The 23,119-nt window shown below is 46.8% G+C and overlaps 1 protein-coding gene across 4 annotated transcripts in view; it reads right to left on the bottom strand.

Annotated features, from left to right (window-relative positions):
- Positions 1–12,130: 12,130 nt before the first annotated feature.
- Positions 12,131–23,119, bottom strand: part of Slc38a1 (solute carrier family 38 member 1) — a 67,459-nt gene continuing 56,470 nt past the window's right edge. For all 4 annotated transcript variants that reach the window (XM_052748769.1, XM_052748771.1, XM_052748770.1 and 1 more), the window contains 5 exons: positions 22,707–22,807; positions 20,358–20,479; positions 19,702–19,843; positions 19,510–19,607; positions 12,131–17,770 (listed from right to left, as the gene is read on the bottom strand). In XM_052748769.1, the coding sequence (XP_052604729.1) occupies positions 17,669–17,770; positions 19,510–19,607; positions 19,702–19,843; positions 20,358–20,479; positions 22,707–22,807 (565 nt within the window). In that variant the 3' untranslated portion in view covers positions 12,131–17,668. The remainder of the gene's footprint in view (positions 17,771–19,509; positions 19,608–19,701; positions 19,844–20,357; positions 20,480–22,706; positions 22,808–23,119) is intronic.

The following is a 23,119-nucleotide window of genomic DNA, read 5'->3' on the forward strand; positions in this document are numbered from 1 at the left end:
GCTTGAGGGCAGTCGGGACAACTGTCATGGACAAGCCGCGTTAGTGACTGCGGAAGAGTCTGACCTCAGAGGCAACAGCAAGTCGAAGACCTGAGTTCAGGGCACGTTTGGCACAGCTGAGGAATGAGAAAGCCAGTTGCGGGAAGGAGAGGTCATGGAAAACTCTCTTGGTATCTGCATGGGATCAGATGCTGCTGCAGGGTATGGCTAGTGGCATGGTATAACTTACTAACTTACTGCTTCGAGTCAGCTCCTGGCCCAGTAATATCAGACCCGGGCAGATAGTGTGTGTTCACATACATCCCACACAGCAGGCACTGTGGCAGCTGCCCCCACCCCCAAGCATTGCTTGAAAAGAGGATGTGGCCTGAGAGTTTTCAGAGATCTCTGAGGGGAACCCCATGAGGCTCCTGAGAATGGTCCCCCAGTTGGACAGACCCTGTGGTTAGAATGTGTTGTGTACTCTCCGTCATTGGTCATGACACTGTGTCATTTAGAGAAAGGACTTTGGAAGAACGGGGGCCGGGGAGGGGGGCACTCTTTCCTATAGAACAATTCCTTTGATTTCGAACAGAAGGAAAAGGGGTCATGGACATTATTCAGGACGACCCCTAACTCCACTAACACCTTCACCAAACAAAGTGACTAAAACACAAACAACAGCAATCAGGGAAACAAAACCAAACAGGATTTTATTTGTCAAGATTTAGACCGGTAACATCGTCAGGACTTTCTTGCTATACCACCTAAACGTCACCCACGTCAGTCATGGGCTGAGTAATCAGGGATATGCTAGCCATCAGGCAGGCGTGGACTCCATTAAAAAATAAATCTCTAGGGGAAAGATCCAGGCGTAAGGTCATTATTTGACCATCAAAAGCTTTGAGTATCAGAGACCATCAAAAAATCTTTGAAAGGATGAAAGGACTTCGAATGGAGTGCAGATCTCACCCTCACGTCTTTCCAACCTATCAGAATTCCCCAGGAAAGGAAGTCAGGGTTCAAATTCAAGGAAGGGACCTGGAGACAGGAACTGAAGCAGAGGCCACGGAGGGGCACTGCTCATCGGCTTCCTCCCCATGGCTTGCTCAGTTTGTTTTCTTTGTCATCACAGGACCACCTGCTTAGGGGATGGCAACACCCACAGTGGGCAGGGACTTCCCACATCAATCATTAACTGAGAAAATGCCCTATGGACTCTCCTACAGACAATATGATGGAGATGTTTTCTCAGCGGAGGTTCCTCTTCCCAGATAACTATAGCTTGGCTCAAGTTGACAAAAGCAAACCTAGGGGCTGGAGAGATGGCTTAGTGGTTAAGAGCTCTGACTGCTCTTCCAGAGGACCCAGGTTCAATTCCCAGCACCCACATGGCAGCTCACAACTGTCTGTAACTCCAGTTCCTGAGACCCAACACCCATGGCAAAACACCAATGTATGTGAAATAAAAATAAATAAATTAAAAAAAAAAAAAAAAAAGCAAACCTAAGTAGGACACCTAGTGATATCTCCTGGAAAGAAGCAGCCACCATTTTAGGGAACTCTCTCTCTCTCTCTCTCTCTCCCTCCCTCTTTGTCGCTCTTTGTTTCTCTCTCTCTCTTTGTCTCTCTCTGTCTGTCTGTCTCTCTCTCTCTCTGTGTCTCTCTCTCACTTTCTCTTTCTCTTTCTACCTATCCTTTAACTATCCCCCATCCTATGTCTCAGAGATCAATACCAATTCCTGTTGGGGATGGGGCAAAGAGCTCTCTAGTTGCTTCAGGATGAAGGGGGTAGTGTTCAGGAAGTGTTGATCCAAGGTAAAGGACTTCTATGAGGAAGGCTCTTGGCACTGCTTTAGGAGACTGTGGGAAAATGCAAGCCAGCAGGACACCTGGAGCTCCATCTGCAAGACCATCTGTAGTCTGGTACTTTGGATGCACTGACCTTATCTGCCACTTGCTTATAGCCAGAACACTATTGTTGGAGGAGTTTCCCAGTTGACGGAAGGCATTCTTAGCCCAGGGGTTGGGGTCATTAATTTTTCTTTGTGAGTTTCGTAGCAGAGACACCACCTATAAGAAAAAGGATAAAGCCCAGAAAAGGATTATATTTCCAGAAAAGTCCCACATAGTAGCAACTGAACAAAATCTAGCCAGAGGGGGTAATATGGAGGCCAAAGGGATACTGCCGGTTTAGGGCTTAGATGGCTGTTTTCCGAAGAGCAGCCTGGAGTCCTCCATTGTCTCACAGGAGCACGCTCTGGAGATACACTTGCTGACTTCTCCTCAGGTGGAGACTGTGAAGTACCACTCTCAATCCTGGTGTGATGGGTCCAAGAGGCCATACTAGCCACCTTAACGACCGTAGGGGTGGATAAAATGACAAGTCGGGGACTCCTTTATTGGCATTTAGAGAAGGTATCTCCTTGATTGTTTGACAAGAACTACATCCCCAGGACAGAATAGGGGAAGAGGGACTCTGTGTCCCTCATTTCTATACCTCCTTGTTTGAGTTCTGAAAGGACTTTATGGTACTTGGCTAGATGGGTGACATACGTCACCAGCTGGTTGGTTTCAAGATCATGTGACAAGTGCCTTGGAAGAAAAGGTCTGCCATACATTACTTCAAAGGGGGGCAATCCCAACTGCCCTGGGTACTCCTTCAGCATGTCAGGGCTGAGGGTAGTAACTTTGTCTAAGGGGTCCACCTTTAGCCTCATTGAGTCTCTGGAGAAAGGCATTTAGAGGGGTCCCTTCCTCCCTGGCAAATGGCTATCAGCTGAGAGTCCTTGCGAATTTTAATCTTTGCTTTAGTTAAGCTCTCAGAAATACAACCAAGTGCTTTCTGTCTCTATGACCATGGAGTCGATGACATCCCAGTGTGGATCACTCAAAGGGACTGCCTGGGCTCCCGTGGAAACGTAGGCCTGTGAGTCTCAGCTCTAGGCTGTGTAGTAATCATTAGCCACATTTATCCCCCCTTCCATTACCCTCTTTTCTTCACTGAAGCCCAGGTCTGAGCTAAGATGACATCCTTCCAGGCCATGTATAGACCCTGCTCAGATGCTGGGAGGCCTGTACAGATTGGTCAGGATTACCAGTGAATCTACGTAATCCCCTTTGATAGCTTTAATCTCTACTAATAAGAGGAGGGTCTGGCCAGAGGGACTAAATCCAGCAGCTGATGGGAGCAGATGCAGAGTCCCACAGCCAATCATTAGACAGAGCTCGGGGAGTCCTGTGGAGGAGGGGGAAGAAGGATCAGAGGAAGCAGAGAGATCAGAGACACCATGAGAACACCGCCCACAGAATCAACTGACCAGGGCTCACAGAGATCAGGGAGCCTGTAGGGGTCTGACCTAGGCCCCCTGCGTCTATGTTATAGCTGAGTAGCTTGGATTCCTAACAGTGGGAGCAGCGGTGGTCACTGACTCTTTTGCCTACTTATGGGACCCTTTTCCTCCTACTGGGTTGCCTCGTCCAGCCTTGATGTGACGATATGCATCTGGTTTTGTAGTAGCATACTATGCCATGTTTGGTTGATGTCCCTGGGAGGCCTGCTCTTTTCTGAGGGGAGAGGGAGGGAGGGAGGGTGGATCTGGGTGAGAGGACAGGTGGGAGGGAGAGACTGGGGGGTAGGGGAGAGAGGGGAAATTGTCAGGAAGAATTTTTTAAAAATGAGATGAGTCTTGAGTGTTTTACCATGAAGAAATAATAAAGGAGCCAGGCGGTAGTGGCCCATGCCTTTAATTCCAGCACTCAGAAGGCAGAGCCATGTGAGCTCTATGAGTTCGAAGCCAGCCTGGTCTAGAGAGTGAGATCCAGGACAGGCACAAAAACAACACAGAGAAACCCTGTGTCGAAAAAAAAAAAACCAAAATAATAATAATAATAATAGGTAGAAAAAAAATAGCTGGGCGGTGGTGGCGCACGCCTTTAATCCCAGCACTTGGGAGGCATAGCCAGGTGGATCTCTGTGAGTTCGAGGCCAGGCTGGGCTACCAAGTGAGTTCCAGGAAAAGGCGCAAAGCTACACAGAGAAACCCTGTCTCGAAAAACCAAAAAAAAAAAAAATAATAATAATAATAATAATAATAGGTAGAAAAAAAGAGAGTCTGGAACTCCCATGATCCCCTGCAAGGGAAACATCTCTGTAGGTAGAAGTTTCTCTCTCACCTGCCTGTTCCCAAATACCCAGCAGCCGCTTCCCAAATAATTGACTCAGAGGCTTAACATTACTTATAAATGCTCAACCAGTAGCTCAGGCTTATTACTATCTAGCTCTTATACTTAAATTAACCCCTAATTCTTATCTATGTTTCACCATGTGGCTCAGTACTTTTTCTCAGTACAGCATTCTCATCTTGCTTACTCTGCATCTGGCTGGTGACTCCTGACTCTTCCCTTCCTCTTCCCAGCATTCTTAGTTTGGTCCCCACACCTATATTTCCTGCCTGGCTACTGGCCAGTCAGCATTTTATTAAACCAATTCAAGTGACAGATCTTTGCAGTGTACAAGAGGATTATCCCACAGCATTTCTCCTTTTTTTTTTTTTTTTTTTTTTTTTTTGTCTAATTAAAAAAGGTTTTAACCGGCCGGGCTGTGGTGGCACACGCCTTTAATCCCAGCACTTGGGAGGCAGAGCCAGGCGGATCTCTGTGAGTTCGAGGCCAGCCTGGGCTACCAAGCGAGTCCCAGGAAAGGTGCAAAGCTACACAGAGAAACCCTGTCTCGAAAAACGAAAAAAAAAAAAAAAAAAAAAAGGTTTTAACCTTAATATAGTAAAACAAAAACAATTATTAATAAGAATTACAGTAACACACCTCAGTGGCCTTTGGAGGTGGTTGAGAAACCTCAGAACTACTTGAAGTCCTGGGGAGTAAGGGAGCCAGGTCAGGACATATGTGGTTATAAGAGTATAAGAGTTAGATAAGGGGCCCCCTGATTGCAGAGGCAGGGGAGCCAAACCATAGACGTCCATCGAAGTAGCAGGACCTGGCTAACAACAGTGGACCAATTCTAGGTGGTCTTGATGATGAAGAAAAGTTGGACATAAGGAACCTCAGACCATTCTCTCTGCTTTGCAGAACTGGTCCAGTTGAAGGGTAGCATTACAATCGGGGCTTCCCCAGAGGCAGCCTTTTCCCCCATCACCCAAGGTATATTGGGATCATGCCTCCTGACAAAAGAAAACCAGTTATTTTTGTTTGGGTGCCTGAAGGTCGGTCTTCCCGGTGTTTGAGAAGGCAGGTGAGTGGCAACTTCAGCAACAAGACAGAAGAGGGAAGACATGTGTGACCCCATTCTCTTAGCCATGGCTCAGTCCCTGCCATCTCTCTGTTTCCTCCTGTGGTCTTTCTTAGGGCCATGTCACCCTTCTGTCCACTATAGCTCTGTCTGTCTCAAGGTATTTCTGATGCAGTCATTGCTCAACACGCTGGCCTTGCTGTTTGATTTCTTGCAAGAAGAGGTTTACAAAAGCTTATCGGTCACAGACAGGGTGACTCCTCACTGAGGAAAGTCCAAAAGCCATCATGGCGAGAGCAGGGGTATGTAATTGGGATCGGGGGAAAGTGGCCATAGTCCCAAGGACCGTTAGAAGAGTCCATGGCACAAGTAGCGGATGTCTACAAGGACACTATTGGACACTAGCGTGGCGATATCCATTGACTTCCAGAGATCCCTGTCCACAGTGACTAGGTGAGGGGCAGGTGGGTGACTAGGCCAGGGGCAGGTGGGTGACTAGGCCAGGGGCAGGTGGCAGAGAAGCATCAGAAAATGATTGGTAAGTAGCCGCCCCCCCCCCTTTCTGTACAGCTTTCAAGTAACAGGCTAGTGGAGAATACTATGAACTTGCTGCCGCTGAGAATACTGTCTGTTAAATAAGTTGGCTGACTGTAAAAGGACTGGAGTTTCCTTCCTTTCTGCTCAGACCCCTTCCCGATCTTCACATAGACGCCAGCCGAGAGGGAGCTAGAGAAGGATGCCTCAGGACCACGAAGGACTTCCTCGCTATCCAATCTTAAGAGCTGCTGCTCCAAGAAACATGGCACATGTAGCTAGTCTTGCATGGCCTCAGTCGAAGGGCCAACCCCAGGGAAGTATAGGAGGGACAATCATAGGGGTCCAGGCATGGGCAGAAGAGTGAACTTCCCCACAGACCTTTCTCAGGAGTGTAGTCCAGCAGGCAGAGAAAAAAGAACAGCTAAGAATGGCAAGTGGAGAATCTGCCTTCTCCCACCCTTGGCCCTCAAGAAGATGACTGGTTCCTTGGGGTCTGGTCTCTGTGTGTCTTGGTTAGAAGTGACAATGTAGTGCCCTGGATCTGCATTGGACACGTTTAAGGAAGATGTTTCTGTTTAGCCATATGAGATCAGGTGCACTGTTCTGTCAGAACCCAATAGCTTACTCTCCCCACTCCCGGTGGAGGTGGGGGCTGACCGGGGATTCCAGAAGTGCCAGTTGTGGTTGGAGAAGGGATCACTTGAAAGGTATCCTCAGAGCACCAGATGGGCATTTCACGTTCCCTTCTGAGTCCTTTGAGATTTTCAGTCAGCCATCCTAACCTTGAGTAGGATTTTCTCTCCGTGTCCAGACGAAAGCTCCCGAGACGTGTAATGGGAATGCTCGTGGTCCTCTAGGGGACTGATGAGCTTGTCCAGGGGACAGAAAGAATCCAACATCAGGGAAGACAGAGATGGAGCCAAATGTGGAGAACATAAGAGTAACTGCTTCATCTACGCGGAGAACGGTTCCATTTGGGGTGGGAGTCCCCAGAGCTGTGTGTGTGTGTGTTGGGTGTTTTATGGGGCCCTTGGGTCGCCCCTTTTCCCTTTTTGGTCCTGTTTGGATATCAGCCACTGTGCTTCCCACTGACTCTCCTGGAATTGTCTTCTGGGAACAAAAACCATGACTTCGGAGGCCGCTCTTGCTTTCCCAGTCTACCTATGATGCCCTAACTGCCCCTCACCTGGGAGAGAAGCCTGCTCCTAAGCCTCTCAGAAGGGCTATCCTTTCCAAAGATGGGACAGCTTCTCTCGTGCCCATTGGCAAGGGCTAAGCTGTTCCTGCAGGCCAAGTTTAAGTCAAAAGTTACCAGCCAACACTCAGGAGTCTTGTCCTGGATCTTGCTCTGTAGACCAGGCTGGCCACGAACTCACAGAGATCTGCCTGGCTCTGCCTCCCTCGTGCTGGGCTTAAAGGTGTACACCACTGCCACCCAATTCCCACTTGCCATTCTTAGCTGTTCTTTTTCCTCTACCTGCTGGACTACACCCCTGAGAAAGGTCCGTGGGGAAGTTCGCTCTTCTGCCCACGCCTGGACCCCTTCGATTGCTCCTCCTGTACTTCCCTGGGGTTGGCCCTTCGACTGAGGCCATGCAGGACTCACTACATGGCCTGTTCACAGACATGTCCATCTAGGCTGCACAATGTTTTAACATGTTTATTTTGGTTTTTTTGAGGCAGAGTCTTTAGCCCTGGTTGGCACATGTGCTCACTACACAGTGGAGGATGACCTTGAGCTTCTGACCTTCCAACTTCCACCTCCCAAGAGCTAGGATCACAGGTGTGGACCACACCTGGTGTTTCCCCTTCTTTCATTTTCGCCCTGTGTTTCTTCTTTATCTTCCCTAATGGACTTTCTGTACGTTTTTGTGTTTTGTCTTTAACTTCCTGTGTATTTTTAAAGGAATTATAGTCTAAGATGACCAATTAAATTCATAAGCTTTGAGGTTATTTATTTTTTTTTTTTTTAAAGATTTATTTTTTTATTTTGTATACAGCATGTATGACCAGAAGAGGGCACCAGATCTCATTACAGATGGTTGTGAGCCACCATGTGGTTGCTGGGAGTTGAACTCAGGACCTCTGGAAGAACAGTCAGTGCTCTTAACCTCTGAGCCATCTCTCCAGCCCTGAGGTTATTTTTTTACTGAGTAGAAGACACTATCATTTCTACCAAGAAAAGAATGTTTATGTTAACAAATGACATGTTATTCAATAGTAAATGGCATGTCCTGACCTAATACTATGTCTTCTCTTTATTTTGAGTTTGGAGTATTTTTTTTTTTTCTTCTTCGGTTTTCTGAAACAGAGTCTATTAGGTTTTGTGTGCATGTGTGGCTTCTGTATTTTGAACCAAGAGAGCCTTCCTGGCTAGATGACATGAGATGGAGATACACACTTTGTAGAAAAGCCTTGAAGAAGGCTGGGCATGGTGGCATATGCCTTTAGCTCTAGCACTCGGGAGGCAGAGACAGGATCTGAGATCTCTGTGATTTCAAGGCTAGCCTGGTCTGCAGAGCAAATTCCAGGACAGCCAGGGCTACATGGAGAAATTCTGTCTCAGGAAAAAGAAGAGGAGGAGGAAGAGGAAAAAAAGAAGGAAGGAGGAGGAGAAGGAAGAGAAGGAGGAGGAGGAAGAAAGAGAAAAAGAAAAGGAAGAAAGAGAAAGAAAGAAAAGCCTTGAAGACATAAAAATGGGGGATGCTAGCAGTTCCTAGGTGACCTTTCAGTGGAACACTACAAAGCCCTGCAAGTCTATTTTAAGAAGACCTATAGTGGGTGGATAAAAGGACAGCCATGAGCTATTACAGTATATTAACTGTAGCCATCCAGGTCTAGTCTCTTTATCAAACAGACCTCTGCTCCTGAAGCTTGCCCAAAGCTGTCACAAACTACAGGCCAACACTGGGATCTTCAGCAAGGCCTTCCTTCCCCAGAGTCTCATGGAGAGAGATTGTGTGCCAAGGGCCTGAAACTATGACACTTCCAAGAGGAGACACTTAGGCACAGACTTTTGAGTTGACATTCCCTAGACATATTTCAGGCTGCACCAGTAGACCGAGGGGGAGTGTTCGGGACTGTTTTCAATCCAGAAGCAACAGCTTTATGCATGCCAAGTGCCAACCCAAGATTAAGCAGAGCAGAGACCCAAAGGGCAGGATGACCCAAGGAAAAAGCTTCCTCAAGCTGACAGGGTTTTCATGCTCCATTTCATGTCTATATAAGGAAGCCATAGCTCTTCCTTCTCAAGCTCTCTTCAGTCTACAACAGTGCAGTAGAATCTGCTCAACAAAACTGAGTTAAACTTCCCTGCACCTACCGAACACCGGGACCAAGTCTCTCTACCTTTGTCAAGCAATGTAATCAGGTGCATCAGTTCATCAGGAAACTCCTCCCTTCTGTATAACCTGAAAACTTGACTGTGTAAACCTGGCCTGCCCTGGAAGAGCATACCGGAGAACGCTGGTCATTTGACAGACAGGTCAAGGAGTGAATGCCTGCAAAGCCCTCCCCCAAAAAACTGGCCTAGAACCAATCTTCTAGGCCTGTAACCTGCACCCTAGTTCCAAAGGTAGGGTACTAACCTTGTATAGGTTAACAAAGGGCACTTCCTCGTAGACCAGGAACCTCAGCCATAGGGAAATTCAAGTAGAAAGGAATTTTCTCAGGTATATAGACAGTACAGGTGAATGCCCTCATTCCTTAGGTTTACTTTCCTAGCTTTGAGCTAGGAAATAATAAACCTTTAAAGGTGTGGTCTACTGCTCCAGTACCTAGTCAGGACTGCACAGTTCTAGATTGCAAAGGAAGCCTTTATGGTCACTTAAATCTAGTCACACCTATGTAGATAAACAGGCCAACCCTACTGAGAATAGCCATTTTATTACTAAGAATAATCTGCTGCACTTTTATTGCGACCAAAAGGGAAGTCAGAAAAATTGACTTTGAAAGAGGTTAAAAAAAACTATTGGGTAAACTTTCAGTGAACAAGTGTGTATCCCTTCTGGGCTATGGTATTCCGTATAGCCTACACATTGTTTTTGTGCTCCGCTTTCTTTTTTTTTTTTTTTGGTCTTTGAGCTATTTTATAATCCTATAAATTGTAGCAAACTGATAAGAGACAGAAACTTTTCCTGTCCAGAGATAAAAATGAATTCTGGTTGAGATATTAATAGGGTTGTCTTCCTTGAGAAAGGCAATTTTACATCAATTACTTCCATGTCTGGTCTTGAATTCCTATTTGAACCTCCCACCTAGGCTTTCTGCTAAAATATTGAACCCAGAGCCTTGCAAGTATTTTTGTATTTTTTTTAATGCTTCAAGTTCTTCTTACATAGTCCCAGACCAGCCTCAAATGTTCCATGTAGTCTAGACTGCTGTCCTCCTACCTCATTCTCTTGAGGGTACTACCATGCCTGACACTGTAAATCATTTTCAAACATCTTGTTCCTTAGTTATGAAGTGAGCTGAAGCTGGGTGTGGTGGCTCGTGGTCCTAATCCCAGCACTCAGGAGGCTGACGTAAGAGGATCGCCGTAAGTCTGAGGTCAGCCTGGTCTACACAGTGAATTACAGGCCGGACCTGGTCTTAAATAAATGAAGGCAAGCTAGCTAAATAAGGCATGATTTTAAGCCATGTCTCCAGCATACAGGTTGCTCACTTGTATTTTGTGTGTGTGTGTGTGTGTGTGTGTGTATGCCAATGTGTTGTTCAAAGTCTTTATTTTGAGTTCTCTTTAGATATGAGGTAATAGTGATCTAGGTTTATGTTCCTCAGAAACCACCCCCTCCCCCACTTCCAGTATTTATTGAGTAACCTTTTTCTTCTCCATAGGTTCTAAAGACCACCTTTCTGGTACCATTTGTGCTGTCCATGGTGGCAATTATTTTTATGCCAATACCAATTTGGTTTTACTGCTGTAGCTTTTTAAGATGAATCAATAATCTGGTCATTTTGATACTGTGTTAAATCTAGCAAAGCAGAGCAGATCATAATTCAACTTGAATTAGTCTAAAATTTACAGTAACCAGATCTTTTTTAAAGGCCCCATTATTTGGGCCTCATCCTTCTCTCCAGACTAACTAAGTAGAACACACTAATGTCTCTAGTAAGCAAGTGAATAGGACGTGAGGGTGAGGTGCAGTTTCCACAAAGCCCAGTTTATTCTCCGGGGGTGGGGCAGACCAACCCTAGCCCAACAAAGATATGTTACAGAGGACAGAATGTGACATAACAGCATTCACACACACACATACACACACACACACACACACACACACACACACACACACACACACACACACACACACACGGTGACTGTTACAGACGTCAGAGCTAGCAAATCGACTCATAACCTCAAAAGCCTCAACGGTGTATAATCTTTTCCCTACACTTGGGCTTGAAAGTCATCGTTACACTGTTTGCCCTTGTGACTTCAATGAATTAAGAAGTTTGGGGGGTATGATGGTGCACGCCTTTAACCCCAGCACTCAAGAGGCAGAGGCAGAGGCAGAGAAATCTCTGAGTTCCAGGCCAGCATGGTCTACATAGTAAGTTCTAGGACAGTCAGTACTCTTTGTAGAGAGATGTATTGTCTCAAAAAGACACACACCACACGACACAAAAGACATGTAAGTTTAATGGTATTAGCCTTATTCCTAACGAAGCTAGGTTGGGCTACCTGGCTTAGATACCTGTGTTCCTATTTCTACCTAGAGATCTGTATGTGCCATCGTGACTCTGTAGCATGGGCTGTTGTCATCAACAGGACATGAAGAGACATGGCCAGCCTCATATCCAGTCACGGGGGGGGGGGGGGGGGGGGGGGGGGGGGGAAGCCCAGGCTATCCTTAACAGTGACTATTCACATGAAGAATTTGTGTATCTCACCCTGACCTTGTCCACCAAAACCTTCTTAAGGTCACAAGAGCAAGTGATGGAAAGAAATGTGTTGACAGGATTCCCTGTCTTATGGTGGCTGCAATGTGAACAGAGTCCCTACTGCAACAGACAGATGCTGGAAATGCTATGTACAACCTACTCTGATTCCGAAGAATGGAGAAACGTGTATATGCCAGACTGGATGATACCATCAAAAACAAAATAAATAAATTTTTTTAAAGACAGTACCTTGCTATAATAGCCCAGGATGGCCCACTTTCCCATCCTCTTGTCTCAGCTTCCCAAGTTGCTGGAGTACAGGCATGTAACCATCAGGCCCAGCTGAAGTCTGGGTATTAAAGAGAAACTTCCATGGTCTAAAATCACAGCATGCAAACAAGCCTCTTCCAGTAACTCACCAGCATTCACGGCACTACTGCCCTCTCTACACCGCTTCCTGGAGCATCACACAAGACTCACAAGTACTTTTAATTCACATTTTAATGTTTGAAAACTATGTTAACACTGCATTTATTGAACATAACTTCTTACACTTTCTTATTTATACCACACCCTGAAAAAAAAAAAAAAAAAAAAGAACAACCCAACTTTATACGATGGACAGTGAACAGCAAAGTTTTGTGACTTGTGACTCACTTTGGATGCCCACCCCAAATCATTTACAAGGTTTTTACATTAATAAAACAGTGGTGTGCTACATGTACTGAGTCAGAGGGAGTCTAGGACACACTGGACTCTAGAGACTGTATTACGTACCAATGGTTAAGATTCACGTGGCGGTGGTGGGGACAGACAAGACACTCTATGTTGGCATCGACATTAAAAGGCAAACATGCAAGACCTTCAAAAGCTTAAATAACAGGATGTTTTCCTTCAAATCTGTGCTCATAAGAATATTCAGCCCTCCCCTCAAGGATCCCAAAGTTTGGGAAAAGGTAATTCCATTTTGGAAAACAAAACAACCCCTCCCTAACTTCTGTTTTCTTAAATTCTATACAGTAGCATCAACGTTAACCGTGAAAGAACATTACGAAGAAACAACTTCTCATCTGGGGGCATGTCTGTTGCTGTATGACAATGGTTTTCTTCTAAATCGTTCTTATTTGTATCATCTGAATAACAGATCATAACACCAGCAGCAGAGATCAAAGCAGCTATTTCTCAGTACTTCTTTTTCCAAACAATTAAGGTTTTAGGCTCCAGGTTTACATCGACAGAACTATGGGAGAGAAGGTAAAATTCTTCTAATACCCAAACAAAACCACTAACATCTATGAGAATGTGTATTTCTTATATGCAGGTACTAGTGACCTCTATTTCTGTGCGGATCAACAACTGCAAAAATATACAGCCTCCTATGTATTTACAACATATTTACATACAAATGAAGGATTCCTCCAGTGAGCCTCAAATGCATAGATTCAAGTCTGTGTACAGATAGGCCCAGTGCTTTACAGTTCTTTCCCAGGGAAACCCCGAGAAAGACATCTGCATCCATGCGAACTTTGCATTCTTCTTCAAGGACCTGCCTCTTTAGACTTAGCATTATTTTCAGTCATTACCCACAACCCCAATTTGAACCCAAAGTCTTTTAGTCTTTTTTCACTATCAACAGTCCACTGCATTTTAGAGGAATATGTTCCGTTGCAGAAGGGATTCTCAGATCTGCCCTCCTGAGAGGAAACCACTGATTAATATTGCTAGGTGACTTCTCTTTCCAGGTGCCCGGATGTTCCCTTGAATAGGATGCTATTCTTAAAGCCTATCTCCTTTCTAAACAATGGGTCAATGGAGGTGTTGCTCTAAGGCATACACCACGCCTATGACCATACCACCCACTTCCGCCCTACTCCAGTTAACAATGCCACCTCACACTGTGCTCCACGGAGATGGGCTGGGCTCCGCCCGCCCCTCACAGCCCCTTGAAGCTCCCTCAGCAGTGGCGACCGATCTTTCACTAGAATACTCATTGTATTGATAGTTTATATTTTACAATATCAGGACTGAACTTCCCCAGGGCTTTGTACCTAGCAGGCCAGCTCTCTACCCAACCACGAACACAGTCTTCTTGGAGAACGGACTCCTGAAAACTCAACAGTGCTCTTAGGGTTGCATTTACAAAAAGGCATTTTAATTTACTTAAATTTTGTAAAGCCTCAATTTGATGTCTTCACAGCTGTAAGAAAATGTGAGTGCCTTAGGCCATTTTCCCTCAAGTGCAGGCACCCTGGATTTTACTCATGCCCCTGCATTTCATTTCCAGCAGGAGGAGACACAGGTATGCCCCCCCCCCCCCAACCCCCCGCATAAGATGTTGCCTGCATTTGCAGAGACACTGGCTGGAGTCCTTTTATACCTTTTCTGGGTCCTGGCTCTGATTCCTCACCCCAGGAACTGCCTTCCGACGGCTGATTGACTGGAGAGTGGTCCCCAAACTTGATGCCACGGGTGTCACCTGGAGTCTAGACCTGAGACTTGCAGAGAACAGGTTGCTTTGTCTGTGGATTCTGGCAGCGCTGAGGATTTGCATTCTGATGAGTCTGTCCTGAGGTTCACGCTGCTGGCCTGGGGGCCACAATTGGAGAAACATCAGCTTGGGGGCCTGAGTACAACTCCAGAATTCTTGGTGTAACTGTTGGAGGTATCCTTTGAAACACCGAAGCAGCTCACCACAGACCCTGGTGTCTGTAGCCCATTCCCACAATGCTCTTATGTTTCTCAGTATGGTCCATACATACACAAGAAAGTGGACGGAGACCCCTTTTGTACCTTTCATCTGATCACTGAGCAGTTAAACCATGGATGAAACAGAAGACATTAAAAGTGCTGTGTGCTGGTCTCAAAGCTGGCACCTGGGAGAAGCTATGATGTCAGTGGCCGAGAAGGAGGTGGGTGAACTCTAGGAGCGAAAGGCTGCCACAGAACTGGAAGCAGCCGGGCCAAGCTCGACAGTTTCAGAGCAAACAAAAGGTGGTAGCTAAGGAATCCCTCTTCCTCCTCCAACACCACCCTACCAGCAGGGGTTTGAACTTAGTTCCTCTAATGTTGCAGGAGCCCAGGCTTCAGGCCACTGTGGCAGAGACAAGCAGTCTGGATTCCACAGCAACAGGCTGTGGCTTTCTCTCGGTGACTCGGATTCCTCCCCACCCCCTCCCCCCCAAACCCCACCTCCATTCTCTCTGGGGATTTGGCTCTTCTGCAGTCCTGTCACACTATGCCATTTCAGCTCGTCTCTGGGTCTGGCAGTCTTTCCCAGCTGCTCTGGGGGCCTCATCTTCACATATAGCCCAGTTACAGAAAATCCATTCCAGGTGACAAAGCTTTGGAATATGTGCTCCCCATGACCTGGGGACTGCCTGTCCATGCCTAAAAGATGGGTGTTCTTTCTGTATACACTCTGCTAACTCTACTTCTAACCAGCGACACTAAGCTAGGAATCTACAGTAGTCTGTGTGACACTAGCCAGAGAACAGTTCTTCACCCAAAGGATGGAACTGGCCCTGGTCAGCAGTGTGGAGATCCTATGTGCCAAAGGAAAGCACTGCTTCCTGTGGCGAAGGCCTACTACTCCCGAGTCTACTCATTGAGCAGGAAAATGTCTATTGCGTTTGACTGTGCTGTTGAATTCTACCTAACATCTGTGATACAGGTATGTTTTGGCTACCAGTTCATTATTCTGAGCAAGAGTAAGAGGAGTATACAGGGCATACCACAGACACCATGGGATTCATCTGTGGTAACTGACAATGACAGTGAGGTCTATAACATTCAAACACACTCAGGTACACATATAAAGGAGCTTTAAAAACAAAACAAAAAAAAACCCCCACGTATCACAGACATCAACAACAATGTGCTTCCTGCAAATAAATATACTGTAAATAATACATTAGTTTTACCAGCACATAAAATCCAGAGATCCCAAATCACAACACATCCCAGAGTTAATGACGGTTTCTGAATTCACTTCATGAATGTAAAATGAATGAAATGGTTACAGAATGAGGAAGACAGAGGGTAGAACAGTGGGCAAGCTGAATCAATGTCTCCTTTAAACAGTGCCAAACAAGCTACAGAGGCTGGCGAATCATCTGTCCTTCTCTGTGACATGGAAAGCATTTCCACAAAGGGCAGAGGCGGCTGTGGGTTTTGCCCTTTTCCTGTCTAAGTCCCTGTGTCCAGCTGCCCAAACTCGACGTGGACAGAACTCTGAAACACTAGACCAAGGTGATGACGCAATGTAGGAAGTAGCTTTTCCGTCTTCCCCAAGAGGATGGTGGCAGGCACTTGGATGCCTACCTTATCTGTGGGACCTCAGTATGTGAAGGGACATCTCTGGGTGTAACTCTCAGGAGATGCCTTCCCAAAGACCTTTGGGGATTTCAGTCAGTAGGAACAGTGTCTACAGCTGAGTGTCTGGGTCCTCTGCCGACTCTCTGTGTCCGATCCTACCTGTATCCAGGTAAGAAATCTGTGCTCAGTAGATATATAATCTGAAAATGCAACCAGAATACATCTGGCTGCAGGACAAGCCCTGTGTACAGAGAGTGATCACAGAGCACATGCACTTCCTACTGCAGCTAAGCTATGGGCAGCCACGGGCGTGCCCACCAGTCGGACATGCTGCTCTGGGTTCCCTCGCTGCCACGTCCAAAGCTCCTGTCGTTTTCTCTCTGCTCCCCTTGGGAGGGGCCAGGGAGAGAGTACAAGCCGCCCTGCCCCTCTGCGTGGGTCACATAGAAGAGGCAGTATAACGGGACACACGGAAGAAGCACAGACGGGGAAGAGCCGCTTGTCTTCCCCAGCAGGGACAAGAGAGGACACAGTGACTTCAGAAGCTCTCCACACAGACTGTCTCAGAAGGTTTACTTTCAAGATGGGATGGAGAGTTAATGGAAAATAGAAATGAGGCTTATTTAAGGTACAAAAATCCTGTTATTTGTAATAACCTAGATTTATAGATATAAAACACGTCTTTTAAAGACTCCCCTAAAGTAAAGTACCCAATATAAAAGAGGATGACCTACCTACCCTCAGTCATCCTTAGGTACACACTATTCTCTGTTGCAAAAAGCTGGTGGACATGACTAAATGCTGCTGGGCGTATAAACCAACAAATTTCCCCCTTCAATAATATGGGTGTAGACTGAGGCTGTCTGCATCGGGAACATTTCCTTAGGCATTTTGGGCAGTCTCGTTCATCACTAGGGGGGCCATGGGACCCCACGCAGGTGACTCAGCCTAGAGTAACTGTGACACCAGATGCCAAGTAGGGGGAAACAAAGCTTCATTTGTGAGCTCTCTCAAATGTGCATTTTAATATCTTCCCACAAGTGCCGTGCCCACCCCTTCCCAGCCACAGACACTCCCAGGGAATAGCTCCGTGTGGGAGCAGGATGGAGTACCAGCAGGTCCAGGACAGCCCATGTGGGGTGATCAGAGCCGCCTCAAATATTGGGCATGCTCAGATTGTAGCAATGGCACTCAAGTGTCTCTCAAAGGATTACCCCTGTGTGCTATGTTAACCAAAATAGGCAAAGGATTTATGAAACCTTTTTTTTTTTTTCCTGAAACCTTTTTTTTTCTGTAAAGCAAAATAAATATATACAATTCAAGATTATTTTCTCTTCTAAAAAGATACAGATAGCGTGAGCGGGAACATCAGTAGGAAAATGATTTCAGAACCTTGGTGTCTAACAAATGAATACACCTGATGATCATGTTTTCAAAGTTCTAAGAGACTAAGCAGAAGCCACAAAACACAGTAAGGAGAGGGAAATATTGGTGACGGCATGAAATCTGCAAAAGATAAAATCCACCGTCCCTGCGTGGATATCCCGGGAGGCCACAGTCATGCTGGAAGCGGGTCTCTGTGTCACAACCCTGGTGTTGTTGTGTGCCTCTCTGTCTGTCCGTAAACTCGCAAAAGAAGTGGCGAAGGATTGCTGATGGGTGGTGAAGAGATGGGCGGGAGCAGGTGCTGGCTTTCCCCGGCTGGTCTCAGTGGCCATCGTCACTGCCAGATGAGCAAGCCCAGTCGTAGATGACCAGCGGGATGCTGATCAAGGAGAACAGGACCCCCAGCGCCAAGAAAAGGGCCGCCTACAGGATAAAACACGGGTTATTTCCGGCGTAGCCAACCTTTTCCATGTGTACCCGGAGGAGGAAGAGTAGAACTCTCTGCCCTCCTCCTTTGTGCCCCGGGATTTTGGGGAGTTCATTACAAACGTGGCTGAACTTTGAAGACTTTCTTCTAAAACTGGAGGAATGTGGTCCTGCAAGGATGGGCCAAGAGCAAGCAGCCCTGGTCCTCTACACTTTACACTTTGTCTTCTGGGTCACCTCGGGTGTGTCCACGCTACAAATGACTGGGTCTCCTTATGACTTCCTCTCTAAAAAGATTACAACCTAATGAGCCGGGTGTGGTGATACACACCTTTAGTCTCAGCACTCAGGAGGCAGGGGCAGGCAGATCTCTGCAGGTTCCAGGCTAGCCTGGTCTATATAGGAGTTCCAAGCCAGCCATGGAAATATATCTAGGCCATTTTGTTAGCCATTACCTACCAACCCTCAATGTTCCTGAGAAGCAAATGTTTCTGTTTGTAAGAGTGTAACACATGTTGACTTGATCTCATTGTATCCGGGAACAGGGCAAAACTAAGTTATTTGAAAGGTTAATGAAGGTCACAAATGGATCAGACAGTCCAGCACCCGGGATATATTAGCTTACACATAGCTTGGCCTTGATGGCGAACTTTGCCGGGGTGGGGTGGAGGGCTCTTGAGAGCCAGGGACTGGCCTGAAAACTGGAGGGGAGACAGAGCTAAGGAAAGGATGGTAAGTGGTGGGGCTAGGGGGTCTAACACTCTGCTCTTCCTAGCCAAACAGAGCTCCTATCCAGCACACTTTGGGAGACCTGGTTTTACTTTGGGAGCAGGACTGGAAAACCTAGAGAACTTCCGGACAACAGGACTCCGCTATTTGTAGCTTCCGTCTGAGGGGGTTTCACTACCCTGTGAGGACTCTCCGCATAGGGCTAGAGGATTTGGGACTCATGGCTTTAAGTCTCTTGGGGAACTGGGGTTCTACCAGCATTAACCCCGCTCCAAAGTGCACAGTGAACAGACTCTTGTTTGCCTCTCCTCTGGGTCCCTAGACTAGGGTGACGTAGGTGACTGCAGGGCCCGCCTATCTGGGAGGCAGCTGAGAAGCCTTCTCCAAGGCCAAGCAAAAAGATACTCCAGACGGGACTGAGCCCTTCTACCCCTGTTCCCCTCGCTGTCCAAGCACACCACCCTCAAGGTGTCCTTGAATGTCACCAGATCCACAAACAACGATCCCGACACAGAAAGGCAGTTCTGAATCCACATCTGCTTGCTCCGAAGCACCCGTCAGATCATGAAAAGACCCTCTGTGCTAACTCCCGACACGTTGTATGTAACGCATCGCCTGTGCCCTGAGCTGTGCAAGGGAGGCACGTGGTAAGAAGCCGTCCGGGAACGGTAGATAGCATCAAAATCTTCTGAGTCCTTGTGCACTTCCCGTCTCGCTAAAGACAAGGCGCTACTCTCCAGAGACGCAGGGGCGCAAACATCCATTCCTCAGCTAGCTGTGCCCGGGGTGAGAACACAGGCAAGGCCCACTCAGAGCCACAGCTGGAAAAGCTACTGTGAGGATGGAAAGGGTCCAGATTTGAAGCTCTGGCTCTCCCCAGGGGAAATCTAAGGGGTTGACGCTCCCTTTGACGCAACTGTAGGCAACGTGAGGAGACCGTTTACCTGCAAGTCTAGCTGGGAGACGGACTAACCAGAAATTAATAGAGTGGCTGGCAAGAGACATACCCAGATCCGTTGAGTGCCTTTGTCTCCGTCCTGGTTTGTGATTTTTAGATAAAGTGACGACGGGAGAATGAAGATGAGCATATTAGCAGACGTCACTCCTGTAAACGAAGGAGACAGTCGTTCAGGGCCGTTATTTCCAAGCTTTAACCATAAACGGCTCCCGTATGCCGTAAAGTGACCAGACCACCGTACCTACGACTCCAAATATATCCTTCATGGAGGGAATGAAGATGACCAACAAGTTGATAATCACCAAGAGTACGACGGTCACCAAGACGTGGCGGCACAAGTGGAACTTGGTCTTCTTGGCCAGTTCAAATAAGGACGAGCGAACCTGCAGGGAAAGCAGAAACCCCCGAGGGCTCCAGATGTGTGCCGACCCTCCACTCTCAGCGGAAGAGCTGAATTATTTACTGGTGCATGGAATTTTGACTGTCGAGAGTTTTCTTAACACTCGGCAAAATTAGAGCTGGCGTAACAGTCTGAAGGTATATGGGGGCTTGATTCCCACTGTTAGGCTCCTCCTGTATGACCCAGTAAGCTTTCCTTTTGGGTGGGCTAATATCCACCTGGGTGGTCTCTGCGGTAAGGTGAGACAGAGGGGCAGCCACTCTATCAATACTCTTGTATAAAGAGGAAGATGAGAATGGGGATCCAGCCCCTCCTCGCTACACTAACGTACGGATCCCACTCGCTGCCTACGAGGCAGAGACTTGGGCTGAGCCAAGTGTTGATGGATGACCAGAAAGGCCACCTATGGCGGGCCTTCTCTGGAAGCTGGATCCTGGCATCAGAAAGGAAGTCCAGAGGCCAGCGTTTCTCCTGTTACCCCGCGGCCCTTTACTTACCGTGAAGAATAGGACGGGCACAGTGAGGATGACGGCCACGATGACAGCCAGCCGCACAGTCAGGATGAGAATGTCGCCCTTGTGAATGTCGTACTTGTGAAGGAGGTCTGACTGCACCTTTTCTGAAACGAAGGGGCGTCGGGGGGCTCTTAAAGGCAACTCAAGCATTGCTTAACGACCACAGCTCCCCTAAGCAGCCAAGCCTCCGAAAAGAGCAATGGGGGGCAAGGCTTGGAAGCGTCTACTACAACAATCTAGAAATTCAAGTGAGATACGGTTACTGCACATGCACTGTTAGCTAAAAGGGGTCTGAAGTCACCACTAGACTGCTGTGGGATGTTCTGTATGGCAAATGTGTTGCTCTGATTGGTTGGTAAATAAAACACTGATTGGCCAGTAGTCAGGCAGGAGGAAGTGTAGGCGGGACAAGGAGGAGAATAAAGCTGGGAAGTGGAAGGCTGAGTCAGAGAGACACTGCCAACCGCCACAATGACAAGCAGCATGTGAAGATGCCGGTAAGCCACGAGCCATGTGGCAAGGTATAGATTTATAGAAATGGATTAATTTAAGCTGTAAGAACAGTTAGCAAGAAGCCTGCCACGGCCATACAGTTTGTAACCAATATAAGTCTCTGTGTTTACTTGGTTGGGTCTGAGCGGCTGTGGGACTGGCGGGTGACAGAGATTTGTCCTGACTGTGGGCCAGGCAGGAAAACTCTAGCTACACTAGACAGACAAAGCTGCCCAGTGTGGAAGGCCTCATTTGTGCTAACACACACACACACACACACACACACACACACACACACACACACACACACACACACACGTGCGGGGGAAGCCTAAAGCCCTTCATACCTGACTTTCCACACTGGGAGCTCATACCAAAGACTGCCCATCTCCCTGCAGGAATGATGGGCCACACATCCTTCCATCTCACTCGCTCCCTGTATCTCAACTTTCCAGGGGCCAAGCAGCAGAGGGTAAGCTACTCAACCACCCTAGGGAGCGAATCCTTCCCCTTCATGTTCATGGCTCTCACAAAACCATCTTTAGTGCCTGGGCTCCTTGGATCCTCCTCCACTCCCAACTGTAAGAAGTGTCATTTCAAAGGCTGTTGATCCTGCGATGGCAAAGGCTCACTCTTTTGACAAGTGCCTGCCCCCTTGTGACTCTCTCCCTACACCTGTTCTCAAGGTTGTGGGCAAGGAATTCAGACTGTAACCAGTCTCTGTCTACTTCTGAAACAGGACTGGAGGTTATAGTAAAAAATCTCTTCAGATTTAATTTTCTTTACTTGAAATGCATACCTATCTATAGCCAAGCTGTCACCCCCTAATTGTACAAAAGGACCCAGTGTTCTATTACAGGTGACAAAATGAATATACAAAGAGGACTCCTAACGGAACAAGGTGACTCAGGCCTTGACTATCAGCTCTCCTCTCTCCGCTCACCCACCAGCCCTGTGATGTGAGAAACCTCCTCCTAACAGCATTTCTACTAAAACGAAAGGCAGTGGTTACGTACTCCTCTGGCGGGTACCATCCTCTAGTGCTTATGAAATCAATAATGTTTCTTCCAAGCTGAATTAATCTGTACATGTGTTTAGATTTTATTTTTTATGGTGTGTGTGTTGGGGGAGTCCTAACGAAGCATTTAATAGAAAAGATGGTAAAGTCAGCTTCCATAGCTCTCACACTGCGACACTCACGGAAGGGTTACGCAAAGCTGCAGGGTCATCTTGAGACGCCAGGGCAGGAAAAGCCACTACTACCCCGACAGGGTCAGCAGCACAGACGGAACACACTTTCTTTCTCAGCGTTCATTGCTAAGTCATCGCTATCCTTCGCTGTGGGGCACCAAGTCCCAGCGAACAATTAGCTGCTTTATTTTTAATTAACGCTGAGTGTCATGAGTGTGGGCTCGGCTTTTTTTCTCACTTTCGGCTTCTCTCTCTCTCTCTCTCTCTCTCTCTCTCTCTCTCTCTCTCTCTCTCTCTTCTATTAATGGAATCCGACCCAATTTTCAGTGTCAAGTAGGAAAGCCTTCTCTGATGTCGTTTTAAATTTTCCTAAGATGGCATGCTCTAAAATACAGTTTCTCTGAAGAAGAAAAAGCTCGAGAAGAAAATACATTATTTCTCAGTGATTATTCTACGGTGCAGCCTGAATGACTATGGAAGGAGCCATCGCCCTTTGCTATGAGGAAATAAAAAAACACACCATGAAACAAAACAGAAAACGTGGACCCTTTCGTCGTACCCTTTGGCTTCAATGTGAAGTGACTCCAGTATTGGTTTTTCCTGTTATTTTTAAATGCAGACAGGCACTCACCAGGGGAAGTTACTTACCGTAAAATGTCAAGTACCCAAAGATGGCGGTCAGGAAGTACATCACAAACATGGCAAAGAAGGAAATGTTGGAAACCATCTGCATTTTTTTCTGTGATCGGCTAAAAACAAAGACCAAGGAATTAAAATATATATATATATATATATATATATATATATATATATATATATATTGCTGATTCAAAGTGACAGAGTGCAACCTGAGCCAGAGACTAGCTTAAGTTCCCTCCTCTTGGGCTAGTATATTCCCTGACCAGCTCAGCTGACCCCCTGAAGTGATGTGGTTTTTAGATAATTCTTTAATAACAAATGGGTGCTTGCAGGCAGCATCGAGCCCCGGATAACTCAGGAGTGCCCTTCCAGGTGCTTTTTAAAAAATAGCCACTTCTTATCTGGAGGGTGGAATTTAAAAA

This window comes from Peromyscus californicus, unplaced genomic scaffold (genome assembly GCF_007827085.1).
Source record: "Peromyscus californicus insignis strain IS unplaced genomic scaffold, ASM782708v3 Scaffold_20__1_contigs__length_68692818, whole genome shotgun sequence".
Lineage (NCBI taxonomy): Eukaryota > Metazoa > Chordata > Mammalia > Rodentia > Cricetidae > Peromyscus > Peromyscus californicus.